At 48.0% G+C, this 15,894-nt stretch overlaps 1 protein-coding gene across 1 annotated transcript in view; it reads left to right on the top strand.

Moving 5' to 3' along the window:
* The window catches only part of Sdk1 (sidekick cell adhesion molecule 1), a 961,631-nt gene that overhangs the window by 744,692 nt on the left and 201,045 nt on the right, over positions 1–15,894 (top strand). Inside the window, exons 15-16 of the mRNA XM_050163182.1 lie at positions 11,346–11,493; positions 12,481–12,621. Of these exons, the coding sequence (XP_050019139.1) occupies positions 11,346–11,493; positions 12,481–12,621 (289 nt within the window). The remainder of the gene's footprint in view (positions 1–11,345; positions 11,494–12,480; positions 12,622–15,894) is intronic.

The following is a 15,894-nucleotide window of genomic DNA, read 5'->3' as shown; positions in this document are numbered from 1 at the left end:
TTTTCCACATATTTCACTTTTTAATTCAGTTGGAATATAGGCATACTATATAGCATGGCATACAACTTTTTCTGGCTTTCATTCTACCAGAATGGTTTATTGAACAATTTGCTTATTTATATTGTTAACTTTCACCTGTTAAATGTCCCTGTTTTAAAAATAAAACAGACTGGACATGATGACACATACCCTTGATCTCAGCACTTAGAAGGGAGGCAGAGGAAAGAAAATCTCTGTGAGCCTTGGAAGCTGGTCTGATCTATATAGCAAGTTCCAGGACAGCCAGGCTTACATAGTAATGCCCTGCCTCAAAATTTAAAAAAAATTAAAATTAAAAATTAAAAAAAATAAAAAAATTCAAGATTCATCATCCGGCATTTTGCTGGTTTTGTTTTTGTTTTCATTTGTTTGCTTCTGTTCTTACAGTTCTTGTAACATTTTAAAGCTGCTATGGCTCCCTTCATCCTCCCAGAATTTACTATTTCTCCTCTTAAGAAAATGTAGCTATTCTGTGAAATTTCCAAAACCAAAAACCAGTTCCATTAAGGTACTCTTTTTTACCTTGAGACAGGGCCTCATAATGTAGTCAACAGTGGCTCAGACTTGTCATGTTCGTCCTGCCTTCGTTTCCCAAGTGCTGGGATTACAGAAATGTGTGACCATGCCCAGTTCCCACTGAGTTTTAATGCGGGGAGTTACTGCTGTGGTGAGTTCTGTGAGGAATGACTTCTTGGCTGGTCCATCTGTCCATCTGGAGGGTCCTACGCTTGCGCACTTTCTTGCTGTATGGATTTCCAAGCCCTGCAGGTAGATAGCCAGGAGCACTCTGCTCTTTTCACCAAGTTTGTCCTAAGACTAGTTATTCTCAACCTGTGGGTCACAACCCCTTTGGGGGAGGTCACATGTCAGATAGCCTACATATCAGATATTTACATTACGATTCCTAACAGTAGCAAAATTACAGTTAGGAAGTAGCAATGAAAACAGTTTTTTGGTTGGGGGTCACTACAACATGTGGAACTGTATTAAAGGGTCACCGTGTTAGGAAGGTTGAGAACCGCTGGCCTGAGGTGTCACTTCATCGCTGGGTAAGTCACCTCCCAGCTTGCTGTCATAGGAACACAGGAAGCCTATTGTCATCTGCTGGCTTGCTTTCCCAGCCCCACTTCCTATTCTCTTATTATTCTAATGATTTTCTGTTGATCCTCTTAGTTTTCAAAGTAAACAACCATATCTTCTCCAAATAATAGAATTCATTGTCTCCTCTTTGTTTTTCCTATCTTGCTGGGCCATCAGAATACTTTAAATGATAATGAGCCTGGTAGAAGCTTCCCTTGGTTTCTTTCCCTGTGATCTCAGTAGAATGTCTTCTAGGATTTCAGAGCTTTGTATAATATCAATTTTTTTATTATATAGAGTCATGATTTGCATAAACAGAACACAGAGATCTGAGCAAGCTCTGACAAATACATCTATACCTGTAGTCCATGCTTTAAACAGGATGAGAGTCGTTTCGACCTCCTGGAACATCCACTGGGTCCCCATCCAGTCATTCGTCCCCCTTCGGAGGCGAGCACCTCCTAATTCTCATCTCTCCAGATGCCTTTTGTCTGATTGAGAGCTTCACAGAAGTAAATAAGAGACTGGTTGGAAATTGATATTTCATGCTATTTCCCATCCCTCCCCGTCTTCAGTTTTAGGATTTCCAAGTTTATCTAGAAGATTATCTTATTTCTAAGCACCCATCAGCATGCTTTGAGGGAAGTCATAGGGGAAACTAGAACCATCCAACCCTTCCTCTTTAATTCTGTCCCCCAACTGCCTTCCAGTGTGGAGCGGATCAGAGCAACTTCAGGTGGGCTGAAGAGGAGGCAGCCTCTTATGTCCGTTATTATTAGATGCAAGAAGACACCTGGGCAGAGGCTAAGTCCACCTGGGAGACAAAGGGCACTCAGGAACTCATTTCACAACCCAAGGGCCCAAGACTTGGCATAAGTGAGCTCGTGAATAGTTTCCAGGAAACTGTCCCTTAGAGTCAGAACCCTCAAAGGAGGGCCTATCACTCCACAGGAGCAACCAGGAAAGCCCTCTTGGAGGTGAACCACACGTGGAAATGTGCAGAACAGGGATATGTGTGCCACCCTCACAGGAGCTCCAGGATGGAGAAACCTAGATGCAGGGGGTATTACGGGCCCCAGACATGTGTGTTTACAAGAGCAGAAGGTTCCTCAGGTCAGGAGAAGCCAGAGGCAATTTTTAAAAAGGTATTTTCTATGTAGTAATATATGTTTCAAGTCCAAGGTCATACATGCTGATTGCAGCTAGAGAAATGTTAGCAGACATACAAAGAAAGACTTGCTTATTTGCCTCCGCCACAACCAACTGTTGCTGGAAGTCTGGTGAATTCCCTTCCATCCTGAAAAGAGAAACCTCTGAGGAATACCAAGGGACCACAGGAGACCAGGCTCATTCCACACAGAGCTGCTGGGCAAGCGTTTAGGCAGCAGAACTTGGCAGGGGTCTAGAGAACTGAGTGCGAGGCTCTGGGCTGGATCTGAAGCGGGGAGTGTGGACAGTCATATGTCCCTCAGTTGCTGATGGATTCCCACAGATGGAGGAACCAGAAGCAGCCTGGCCCTTGGGAATTAGGAGGCTTCTAAGGAGTAGAGATCTAGGCATAGCATCTATGGCCTGGTGAGTAGCTGCTTTTGAGAGACTATCCTGGGGTTCTAGTAATGATAGCAAGTGTAGAATATTCTAGACTCTGCAGTGGTCTGTTGTTTTACACCTGGTCCACCTATGCTTATTTTGTGTGTGTGTGTGTGTGTGTGTGTGTGTGTGTGTGTGTGTGTCTTTGTCTCCTTCTTGCTCTCATACCAAAAGCTGAGAATGACCTTGAATTCCTGATCCTCCTGCCTTCTCACTGTTGGGTTGACAAGCCTACACCACTACTCCCAGTCTATGCAGTGCAAAGGTTGGAACCCAGGACTCTAGATTTGCCAGGCAATCACTCTAGCAACTACATCCCCAGCCTCCCTTTGCTTGCTGTGTGTGTGTGTGTGTGTGTGTGTGTGTGTGTGTGTGTGTGTAGGAGTACACTCATCTATGCATATAGGTATAGAGGACACAGGTTTACATTGGGTATCTTCCTCTATTGCTCTCTGTGTTGGTTTTGGAAAAAAGGGTCGTTTTTTATTAAGCCTGGAGGTCACCATTTAGTTAGACTAGCCAGGCACTGAGCCCTGGGATTCACCTGTCTCTCTACCCCCAGGATGTGGTTACAGACATATACCACTGTGCCCAGTTACTACAAGGCTGCTGTGAATCTGAACACAGGTGCTCATGCTTGCCCAGCAAGCACTTTATCCACTGAGCCATCTCTCAGCACCCCTCAGCTTTCTGAAGTGTGGGGGGGACCCTGGGTGTCAGCTTCCAGTCCAAGGCTACCTTCCCGAGAACACTCTCTGAGGCTCGGTACTTCTCTGAGCTCCCTTCCTAGCATCATCGGAGGCCAGGACTCTTCCAACACAAAGAGAACCTGGAAGCAAGGGTTCACTCTTTCTCCTGATGCCACAGGTGTCTTTTCATGTCTGGACCCCGCTGTCTCCCGCACCGGCCCCATGCAAGCTCATTTGCTCTGCTCTGCGAGTCGCTGCTGACTGTCATCGCACAATATGTTAAACATCCTCCTCCACTCTTGCTATTGTGTCCTTAAAAGCTGATGGGCTTTGTGCTGTTTTGCTTGCCTCGATGGCGAAGGCTTTGTTCTCTGCGCTTCAGATCGGCCTGGTGCTGTCTTTGAAACTTATCTCGCAGGGATGTTTGCTGATAGCCTTTGGAGCTGTTAGGAAGTGCTTTTCGCGCATGGCTCGTTTTCTTGTGGGATTTTTGCATAATGAGCCTCCAACTAATAGCATTTGCTCCCCTTTTAAAATGCAGCCCGAGAGAAAGCGACTGTCACAGGTATTGATGGCCTTTGTAGGGGCCCAGAGATGGACTAGCGTGGGGGTGGGTACCAGGGCTCACCTCCAGGTGCTTATCTGCCCTTATGGGGAAGATCATGAGCAGTTATCCTCCATAGCCTAGTACTTGCCAGGCTTTAAACATTTTGACCTGTACACAATCATAATTTCTTCCTGTGTGCAGGAACATGTAGAGGCCAGAGGTCTCCTACCCTCAAAGCTGTGCACCCCTCCCCCTGTTTTTGAGACAGAGTCTCTCACTGGCCTGAAGACCCCAATGGATTCTCTACTGCCCGATGGTAAATCTCCAGAGATCTGCCTGTCTCTTGGTCCCCACCATGGCATTGCAAGTATACACCGCCTCACCTGGCTTGTTCTGCAAGCGCTGAGGCCCCAAACTCATATCTTCATGCTTATGCATTTTCTGTGCTTCTCAGTGGTGGAGAAAATAAGGACTGGGGAATGGATGAATGCTTCTCTGGGGTAGATCCAGCTTGTGAGTGGCTTAGGAAAATCTGGAGCTCAGCTCGTGTTAAAAATACAAAACAATACACAGTGTTCAAAGAGTCTGTGCTACAACCTTGCCGTAGTCTCGTTCCTGTCCCTCTGACAGAGCTCACTGCCCGAAAGCACCCGAGTAGAGGGATTTGTCTCACACTCCATTATTTCAAGGAAAGCAAGGCAGCCTCTCACTGCATCATGTCCACAGTCAAGAGCAGAGAGAGACAAACACACCCGTGCCGCCGGCTTGCTGCTTCTTCTCAGTCAGCTTTCGTCACTCAGATGTAGCCCAGGGTCTAGCCCATGAGACAGAGCCACTGACATTCAGGGTGGGTGTTCCCATATTAGTTAGCCTGATATAGAGACGCCCTCACTGACACACCTTGAGACGTGTCTCCTGGCTGCCTTTCTAGCTGTCAATCCATATTAACCTCTTGCTGAGAGGAACATTCGGTGGCTGCTGTTTGCAGTGGGTACGGGTCACCTCCTGTACCACCCCAGAGGTCCTCAAATGCTGCACCGAGCGTGTTCCACATCTGGAACCACCCACCCCATCCTCCAGGGCTACAGCATGGAGAATGAGCAGGCCTGCTTTAGCGGTGTGCAGATGCGCATGGACTCACACATGTGCACACAAACATACTCATGTCTGCCCTCTTCTTTTTCTGGTGCATTTGTGTTTGTTTGAACAGGCTCCTGTGTACTGAGGAACCCATGCTGACTGGGATCCACAGAGCCCAATGCTGGCTTCAGTCATCCTGTTTCCCTTTGCTGTTTGCTTCCTGTCTTAGGGCCCCTCCCAGGACCCCCAGGATGTTCAGTCATCATGGCTACTTGGGATCAGGAGGCAGGTCAGTTTCTCAGACGTCTCTCCCTTGTGGTGACCTTGATAGCTCTGAGGAAAGCTGGTATCTTTAAGAATGCTGCTCAGTTGGAGTTTGCCTGATGCTTTCCTTGTGGTTAGCCTGTGTGGGAGAACGCCCTTCTCTTCAGATCATGTCAAGAGCTCTCACTGTCACTTTGACTTAACACCATCATTGTTTGATAGGCTCTGTGTGTGTGTGTGTGTGTGTGTGTGTGTGTGCGTGTTCCTGTGCATGTGTTCATGTGGGTAAGAACCTGTAAGGTATCTTCCTCAAACCCTACCTGCTTTGTTTTTTTTTGAGACAAGGTCTTCTCATTGAACCTAGAGCTCACCCATGAGGCTTGGCTGGCTGGCTAGTGGAACCCAAGCAACTTCCTGTCTCATCTTCTTAGCACTGGGCTTGCAAGTGCCTGACACTGGAAAATACAAACAAAAACCATGGGTTCTGGAGTTGAACTCAGGCCCTCATGTTTGTCAGGCAAGCACTTTACTGACTGGACTGTCTCCCCTTAATACGTCTTTTAAGCTCTGGCAGTCTTAGCTTAGCTATACCGGCTTCCGCTCTCAGCTGCACCTGTCTTGAACATGCAGTCTGGTCCTAAAGAATTCAACACGTGTGCTCACAGACACTGCCCGCAAGGACAATTTGGCATGGTGGGAGGAGTCTCTGGTTAATGTGGCACCTCTTCTCTCAGCTGGGATCTTGAGGGACCCAGGAGAATTCTCAGCGTCTTGGTCATTTCGGTGACTTCTCTAGTTGCCACAGCTGGGCAACAAAGAGACGTGACTGGCTTTGCCAAGGAGGGCTAGCACTCTATGAGAATAGCAGCCAGAGAGAGGCTAGCTTGGCTTCCACCATCTCTAGTATGTCAGTGAGGCCAACTTATCCCCCAGCTGGTGATAAACCTTTGGTGCTAACACAGTGCTCGTGTTTCGTGAGCTTCGGGGTGCAGACACTTGCATCAGGCAGAGACATGAAAACTGGAAAATAATCAATTTACACTTTGATTGTGCCACAAACGCAATATCATGTGGGATCTGGATTTGTTCTTTGTTTGTGTATGGGGTATGTCTGTGTTTGTCTGGGTGTGTGCAGGTGTGCATGTGCACATGCATGTGCAAGGTCACTCTCTCTTACACACACACATACACACACACATACACACACATACACACACACACACACATGGTAGAGAGCAATCAAGGAAGACATCTGACATGGACCTGTGACCTAAACAGGCTTGCTCATACACATGTCACCCACATGTGCATGTTTCTGTGCCCACAAGAACATGTGTACACCACACACAAAATATGGAAAAGAAAAAAATCAATCTGTAATCATCTGAGCCCACAGAGAGAGAGAGATCAAGCCTTCAGAGTCTCCATCTTTCAGAATGGAGTAGCAGCTCCATGATCAGGCACAAGAGGAGTACTGGAAGGGGAGGAACGAGGCAGGAGAGGCCCATGGGTCAGGCTCCTCACATGCATCCTCGACTCTCCAACCACTCAGGCAGTCTCGTGAGAACTGGCCAGGACGGGAATCTTCTCAAAAGCCCCTCCGTGTTGTCGCCGCCCGTTGACTGTCCGACTGTCCGGTCTGGATGTGCTACGCTATTTACATCTTAACAGTCCTTAGCAAGTTTGCAGCTCTAGCACTCGTCAATAAACAAATCCCTCCCAAGCTACTTCTTCTGGGGAGGGGATACAATTGGGGTGCCTGTGAGATGGGTTGGGCCATTTTTCATCAGTTTCACAGTTTGATTTCTCTACCTGCCAGATTCCTTATCTTCTTGTTGGCAGGGAAAAAGATAAATAAAGAATTCTATAGATGTGCCTGGAGCTATGCATAGACCAGGGACGCTGAGGAGATGAAGGGGTCCTTTGTCAAATCAGGCATGGTAGCAGACCTGAGCCTTAGGTCATGGACATGTAAGAGCTGTTTGTGCTCTGAAAGAGCAGCATGGCCCATGTACTGGACAGAAGCTGGGAGGCAGTGCATGGGGCATCAGCATCTTAGGGTAGATGTGTGTTGCTGTAGCAGAATCCCTGAGGCTGGCTGACGTGTAAAGTGGGGAGGTTATGTCATGACCCAGTAGAGAAGCAGAAAGGAAGGAAGACAGGTACGTATGAGGCTGCCAAAGAGGGGAGCCAGGAGCACTTAGCAACCAGGCAAGTTCCACCACGGAGAACGCTCACTCCTGCAAGAAAGGCATTCATCCTTCTCTTTTGTCTGCTTATGGTTTTGTCTTGTTTGTTTTGTGCTGAGGATTGAACCAGGGTCTCACACGTGTAGGTGAGTCCTGAGCCCCCCTCTCCCCTCTTAAAGGTACCCATGCCTTCCCCGACACTCCCTCCCAACAGGATGCCCTAGCGTGCATGAGAAATACCCTGACCAAAGCAACCCAAGGAAGAAAGCGTTTGTTCTGGCTCATAGTTGGAGGGCACAGTCCACCATGGCAGGAAAGTCAAGGTGATAGATGCCAGAAGTGGCTAGTCATGTCACACCCTCAGTTATGTAACAGAAAGCAGTGAATACACACTCAGCCCTTTCTCCGTGTATGCAGTCTCCCGACTAGGGAATGGTGTCACCAACAGTGGGCAGTTCTTTCTACCTCAGTTATTATAATCAAGATAGCCCAGCAGGCATGCCCAGAGGCCTGTCTCACAGATGATTTAGATTCTGTCAAATTGACACTAGCTATCACACCAGGAGACCCAGCCTCAATGTGAGGCTGATGGGGACACTCCAGGATAAAGCCCCAGCAGGCAGCTTCCTGCCTTCAGCCTTCTCTGCCCTTGTCTGGCACTGATGAACCTTCTTAGTCAACCAGCTGACACCACATGCTCCCAGTTCTGTCCCTCCCTGCATGGCTAGGCTCACTCATGCTATGGAAGCAAAGTAGCTGCTCCCTTGCAGACAGCTGGAGTCCAGAGGAGGAGAAGGCTGGGATGGGTCTCCTGAGACTACACCTCCAGGGTTCGGAGGGGAGATAGGTAGCTCAGCGGGTAATCCTTGTTGTTTGCTGTTTGTTTGCTTGATTTCCACTTTCCTAATGGATGCGAGGTGACATATGATCTTGATGGTCTCTCAACTTTACAGAAGTTCATAGGAAACTGAACAGCTCTAAATGGAAGAGTTCACAGAGAATGCCGGTCATCCAGGTCTTCCTGTCTTACGCCAACCATCTTTGGAAGGAATCTAGATCTGTAACTACTGTTAGCCTTGGCAAATCCAGGCCCAGCTCCACAGTGTCAGGGGCAGTCTGCTGACCTTCCACATTGTCAGAGACTCCTGTGATGGAGTTGGCTGAGAAACCTTGGTCTTTGTGGGCTATATATAGGGACAGAGGTTCAGAGACTAGCTTTTCCATAGCTAATTAAGAATATGCATCCCGTGGGTTTGTGTGTATGTGTGTGTGTGTGTGCATGTGTGTGTGTGTGCATGTGTGTGTGTATGGTAGGCACATGTAAGAGCACCCGTGCCCAAACCTGAGGAGGCCAGAGCAGCAGGATACCAGCTGTCTTCTCTCACTCTCTACTTCATTGCCTCAGGACAGGGTCTCTCACTGGGCTGAAAATCACTTTCATTGGTCAGACTGGCCAGCAAACTCTCAGGATCTGCCTGTCTGCCCCAAGACTGGGGTTTCAGGCACACACAGTCATGAATAGCTCATGTGGGTTTCCCCTCTGTAGGCTGTGAATATGTTTTATTACCATTGGTTAATAAAGAAGCTACTTTGGGCCTATAGCAGCACAGAATAGAGCAAGGCGGGAATTCCAAGCAGAGATAGAGGAGAAAAGAAGGCACAGTCTGAGAGATGCCACATAGCTGCTGAAGGAGAAAGATGCCCCTCCTGGAACCTTACCAGTAAACCACAAGCCTCATGGTAAAATACAAAATAATAGGAATGGCTTAATTTAAGATATGAGTTCGTTAATAAGAAGCCTGTGTTAATAGACCAAGTGGTGTTTTAATTAATACAGTTTCTGTGTGATTATTTGTGTCTGGGTGGTCAGGAAATGAGCGATCAGACTCTGCCTACACCCAGCTTCTTACGTATGTATCAGGGATTCAAACTCAAGTCCTCTTGCTTGCAGAACAAGCCCTTCTACCCACTAATCCCAATATTGTGCTTCTAAATGAAATGTAGAGGGATCCTTGTCAACAGCTAATTACCCGAACCACCAAAAATCAAAAGCCAGGAATACAGCACGACCCAGCTGGTGGTGGAAACCATATTTCCAGAAAGCTGTGCTCAGAAGCAGCTTTATCTACAATAATTAAAAAAATAAAAATCCGTCTTTGCAGCCCAACTGGCACCGTATGTGAGGCAGCTTGACTTCTGTGTTCAGGAATCCCAGATAATGGATTCCGACGCGGGGATAGCATCCCTCTTGTTGCTTTGGGGAGCCTGTGTTCTATTCTGTAGCAATATGAGGCCACTTCATGGTAACCTGTCAGCAGTTAGAGTGGCAGGCACAATTCCCATGAAGCCATGGTTCGTGCCATGCCCCCCTACAGTCGGCCCTCAGCTTCTGCAGAAGGAGCTGTGATTTTTATGGGTGGTGTTTATGTGCAGCTGGTGCTTGTTGCCCATGGTCAAAGCAGAGCCCAGCTCCCTGGACACCCATCTCTCTCTGACCATCTTCAGGGTGGTCAAAGGGGGGTTGTTAGTATCACCGTCTCAGATGGATAAGAAGGGTGAGGCCAGGAGAGTCTGCCAGGCACCTAAGTGTTCAGAGTGGGCAGGCACAGCAGATGCTCTAAGTCACAGCCTGGTCACCCTTGGCTGGGCTGAGAGGAATATTTAAACTGTTCAGAAATCATGCGACAGTATCACTCCTACCAGAACATTCCCGAGGCTTCCTTGCAGGCAATAGCCCATTCTGCTATTAGAGATACCCTTCCACACCTGCAGGGAAGCAGCTTCCAAGAGATGCACCATGCTAGCTATGAATTGTACATGTCTTTCCCCAGCCAGAGCAGCTCGGGGGTGTGGCAGAAACAGGCTGCTACACTGCAGATGGGTTGCAAACTGCCTAGCCCATCTGTATTTATCATAGTCGTTTCCTTATTAAACTGTTAACAAATATAGTGCCTATTTATCATTCCCTGATGTGTGGAGCATCCTCTTCCTGGAGACAAATCCTTGAGCTGCCTGACTGAATGCTGACAGACAACTTTCCGCACTTCATTTTGAGTCCAGGAATAAGGGTTTTCTTCTTTCCCTTGAAGCACCATATGCAGGCTGAAGAAGAAAAAAAAACTTTATATTTTGACTGGGAGGTGATGGCTCAGTCAGTAAAGTGTTGAGGGCCCGAATTTAATTCCCCAGAATCTATCTAAAAACATCTGGTGTGATGGTGCCAGCTTGTGATCCCAATGCTGCAGAGGCAGAGACAGGAGGCTCCCTGGAGCTTGAGCTTGTTGGCCAGCCAATCTAGTTGGATCTGTGAGTTCCGCACTAGTGAGGGATCCTATCTCAGAAACGAATGATCCCCAAGATTGCCCTCTGGCCTCCACATGCATGTACAACCTCAGTTGTATACGTAGTAACACATATATAAACAGAAAGTGAATGAAAGGAAAGGAAAGGAAAGGAAAGGGAAGGGTAGGGAAGGAAGGAAGGAAGGAAGGAAGGAAGGAAGGAAGGAAGGAAGGAAGGAAGGAAGGAAAGAAAAAAGGAAGGAATAAAGACAAACAGAAAGAAAAGAAAGGAGGGAGGGAGAGAGGGACACACTCAGAGCCACACATAGCTCCTTGCTGAGGACAAATGGAGGTGTCTTTCATCCCTCTTGTCCTGGGATGGCCATAGGAATAACAGGATTCTACCCTTGGTTTGGGGTGAGGCTCGTAAACTTCATGCCAGCACACACTTGCTAGCCACACAGCTGAGAGCCCTGGTTTGCCCATTCATAAAGTGAGCTAGCCACTACCTCTCCTAGCCCTGGTCTGGGAGAGCAAAAAATACCGTGCATGCTCGTGAGTGTCTCTGCTCTACTCCTTCTTGTAGACTCTCCATGGAAAGTGCATCTGTCAAATGTTGACCCGGAGATGACAGCCGTCACTGTGAGTGGCTTGACTCCCGCCCGAACCTATCAGTTCAGGGTGTGCGCTGTGAACCAAGTAGGCAAGGGCCAGTACAGCACGGAGACCAGCAGGTGAGTGAGCCTGACCCCCCACCCAGAGCCTAGAATGGTGTGGATCCCAACAGTAGATACAGAGATGAATGGCCAGCCTCACAGTTCTGGTGGAAACCTGAGCAGCGTGAACACTGGCACATTCTGAGCTAGCTGTGCTTCCCTTAACTGCTTGGAGGCAGCAGCTAGCTGTCATAGACCCTTCCCATGGTTCTGTGTGCATTCGCAGGTCCCTCCTGACAGCACTGCCTTCTTTGAGGGGCGGAGTCTTATCTAGTCCAGGCTGTCCTGGAATTCTCTATGTAGCCGAGGACCATCCTCCTCCCTCTACCAACAGAGTGCTGAGATTACAGACATGCACCCACACCCAAATTATATGATGCAGGGGTTGGAACCCTAGTGTCGTTTCTGTGGCTGTGATAAAGGACCCTGATAAAAGTGCTTAGGGGAGGAAGGGTTTTTTTTCAGTTCCAGGTTACAGTCCATCATAGTGGAGAAGTCGAGACAGGTACTCAAGCAGGTGGTCATGCCACATCCACAGTCAAGACAGGGGGAAACTAACACTCGCATGTGTGTTTGCTTGTGCTCAGTGGGATTTCTCAGCTCTTATTCAAACCAGGATCTCCCGCATAGGGAATGATACTGCCCACAGTGGGCTGGGTCTTCCCATGTCCGTCAGCTCGATTAAGATGGTTCTCCACAGACATTCCCGTAGACCAACCAAGATAGATCATTTCTCATTTAGACTGTCTTCCCAGGTGTTTCCAGGTTTTTGTAAAGTTAACAGTTAGAGCTAAGCAGAACACTAGATGAACACTCTATGAACCGCACCTCCGCCATTGCCTCCTGGCTGAGTTGCTAGCATGCTGACTGCCATAACTCTTGCACACACAGCCCCAGTGAGGTCAGCTGCATGCTTTGGGCTGAATTTCTCCTCAACAAGTCTCTGGGCTGGGGACCTTGCTGCTGACCCTTACCTCTTTCTCTCTAATATATTTTTATCTTTAGGTTGATGTTACCAGAAGAACCACCAAGTGCTCCCCCAAAAAACATTGTAGCCAGTGGGAGAACCAACCAGTCCATCATGGTGCAGTGGCAGCCACCACCAGAAACGGAACACAACGGAGTGCTCCGGGGCTACATCCTCAGGCAAGTACCTGGAACAAACCTTCAGGCTGCCCCATTAACTGTTAGCAGCAGCCAATAAGAACTTTGGGGTGCAGGTCCAGTGACAGACTCTAGGTAGGGGTGCCTACTGCAGCAAAGCAGAATTCATAGCCAGTGGGCACCCTTGTGGGGGCCTCCTGGGTGTGTGGAGGCCACGCAGACGAGTGTCAGCGTTTGCACTGAGTAGAAGAATGGAGGGGGGCACTATGGAAAAGATAGCAGGTGCATTCCTCACTGTGACCCTTCCTCTATGTATGTGTACCTTCGTAAGAACAATCACTTAACTGAATTAATTTGAGGTAATACTTAACCAATAGTTACTATGCTAATTTGTTCCATTTTTTGCCAGATCTTCTGGCATATCAAAGAAAAAACGTTGGTTGTGCGTATATGTGTATGGGTATGTGTACCTAAGTGTTCCCTAGGAGGTCAGAAGAGGGTGTCGAATGCCCTAGAACAATGGCTCTCAATCCTCCTAGTGTCTCAGCCCCCTACCTACTATGGTTTCTCATATTGCAGTAATCCCATCCATAAAATAATTGCCACTTCATCACTGTAATTTTGCTACTGTTAGGAATCGTAATGTGAATATCTGTGATTTCTTTTTTTTAATATTTATTTATTTATTATGTATACAATATTCTGTCTGTGTATGCCTGCAGGCCAGAAGAGGGCACCAGACCCCATTACAGATGGTTGTGAGCCACCATGTGGTTGCTGGGAATTGAACTCAGGACCTTTGGAAGAGCAGGCAATGCTCTTAACCTCTGAGCCATCTCTCCAGCCCCCTATCTGTGATTTCTTATGGTCTTAGATAACCCCTGTGAAAGGGCCATTTGACCCCCTAAAGAGGTCATGACCTACAGGTTGAGAACTGTTGCCCTAAAACTTGAGTTACAGGCCATTGTGAGCTGGGAACTGGACTCAGGTCCACAGTAAGAGCTCTTAATTGTAAAGCCATCTTTCCAGGCCCCCCAAAGAAATTATATACACATATTCATGTATACTCACAACTTGGCAATGTTTAGGTGTTGGGAATGAAAGCGATGTATTTTTTGGTGTTAGGGCAGGATGAAGGTACATGTGTACTTACCAAATGTCACCAAAGGATGTGCAGGTTCTAGCCCAGCCTAAGCAGGGATGGTAGGTTTGCATCTGAGCAAAGCACCTCCTTTGCCCAAGCTACCACTAATGTCAAAATGACATCAAATGTCATCCCTGTGGAGCTTTTTGTTGAGACAAATTAAAAGAGAAAAGATTGATTTGAATTAAAGGGTTTCTTCTTCCTCCTCCTCCCCTCCTCCTCCTCCTCCTCCTCCTCCTCCTCCTCCTCCTCCTCTTCTTCTTCTTCTTATCCTCTCCTTCTCCTCCTTTTCCTCTTCCTCTTCCTTCTCCTGCTCCCCCTCCTCCTCCTTCTTTTTTGGTTTTTCGAGACAGGGTTTTTCTGTGTAACCCGGTTGTCCTGGAACTCACTCTGTAGACCAGGCTACAGGCTGTCCTCAAACTCACAGAGATCCACCTGCCTCTGCCTCCAGAGTGCTGGGATTGAAAGTGTGCACCACCATCACCCCTCAATCTTATGAGCTTTGCTGAAGCAGGAATACATTCATTATTCTCCAAATACTTCCCTGTCACACACTGGGCTGGGGTTCATGAGTGCTTGTTTAACAGAGGTCTAACTAGGAAGGAAATTGTGAAAATATTGGGGTCTCTCTTTCTCTTTTTGTTCTTGTTGCTTTCTTATTTGAGACAAGTCTTGTGTAGGTCAGGACATTCTTGAACACCGTATCCTCCTGCCTTCAGCTCCCAAGTGCTGACCTTACAGGAGTTATCCACCACCATAAAGGACCCTTTCCCAGGGGTCACCAAGATCATCAGAAAGCACAGATATTTACATTATGAGAGGTGTGGGTTTTTTCCTGACGACTCTGACAACCCCTCTGCCCCCCACCGAGGCCTTTTTCTTTCTTCCCTTTATGTATCATTTGTAGTTTCACGACGTTTCTTTATTTAGTATATGGAGGTTCATCCGACGACATTCTGTCCTCCCACTGTGGAGCCCAGAGATAAACTCAGATCACGCTAGTGTTGCAGCAAGCCCCTTTACCTAGTGCCATCTCTCTGGCTCTATTGTATGTCTTTTGCTGTGTCAAGTTCTCATATAGCCAGGTTGGCCTCTAGCTCACAATGTAGCCAGGGAGGCTCTCAACCTACTGATCTCTCATCTCACCTCCCAAGCGCTGGAATGTCAGCTTGAAAATGGTGGCTCTTCAGCTCCATTTGCTTGGCTTGTAAAGGACCTGTGACTGTAGTCGCCTCACTTCAGCTAACCGTGGAGTGAGATGGGAGATGGGGCTTCTGCGTGCACCGAGAGACCCTTAAGAGAAGATGGTTGCTAAAGAGAAGGCTCCTTTGTGGAAAGCCCCTGCTCGGAGCGAGCCAGAGCTGCAGGACACAGCCAGTTCCCTGCTGTTCTTCCGCCTCCTTGCAGCCTATGATTCTCCTCTAACCTGAGCTCAGCCTTGTCTGTCTAACGGGGCTTAAAGGACCAACAGGAAGTCAATGCCCATGCTCCCCATATCTCTGCCCCCAGCTGTCATCCTCCATTTGCAAAAGGTCAGAGGGAGACAGTCAGGTCATCCAGCAGCAGTGGCCCTGGGCTCTGTTCCAGTTGGTGGCAGTTGCCAGTAGCCTGACCTTCCTACCCATCCTTCTGCTGCCTCACACTAAGGGTTCCTGTGCCTCAAGGCTGTGCTTCCCTTCCGCCTTTAGCCATCCCCCCTGTCCACACCCGTCAACTAATGAAAATAATTAGCTTGCCCTGCTCACAACCAGCGCCTTTCTCTGAAGAAGGAGGGTCCCCAAGGCAAAGCCTGTCAAGTAGGGGTGGTGATGTTTATCCCCCTGAACACGCTTGGGGCACAGAGCCTAATAATAAAACTGTCTGATGTTATGAGGTCACATGGCAGACTGCACATCTCTCTACTTTTTGGGATTACTGTCCTTAAAAGATTCTTGGTGACAGTGCTATTGGATTGGAGGGGGAAAGGGGACATCTGTAATGTTGAGAGCTTAAGTCGAAGGAAGGCCTAAAAAAATGAGGGCACATCACCCCAGGTCTTGAATATCAAAGTGGGTGGAAATTAAAGACCCATACCAAGATGCATTTGCCTGCAAATGCTTCTGAGAAAGGCTCCAGCCTGCAGCTCGCGGTTTGCTTTCCGAGTGAGAACCCTCCAGGGCACAGGCTCTGTG

Source organism: Alexandromys fortis, unplaced genomic scaffold (assembly GCF_014885135.2).
Source record: "Alexandromys fortis isolate MF-2015 unplaced genomic scaffold, M_Fortis_MF-2015_v1.1 scaffold_144, whole genome shotgun sequence".
Classification (NCBI taxonomy): domain Eukaryota; kingdom Metazoa; phylum Chordata; class Mammalia; order Rodentia; family Cricetidae; genus Alexandromys; species Alexandromys fortis.
The sequence above is the reverse complement of the archived record's forward strand: the minus strand, read 5'-3'. Positions and strand labels throughout refer to the sequence as shown.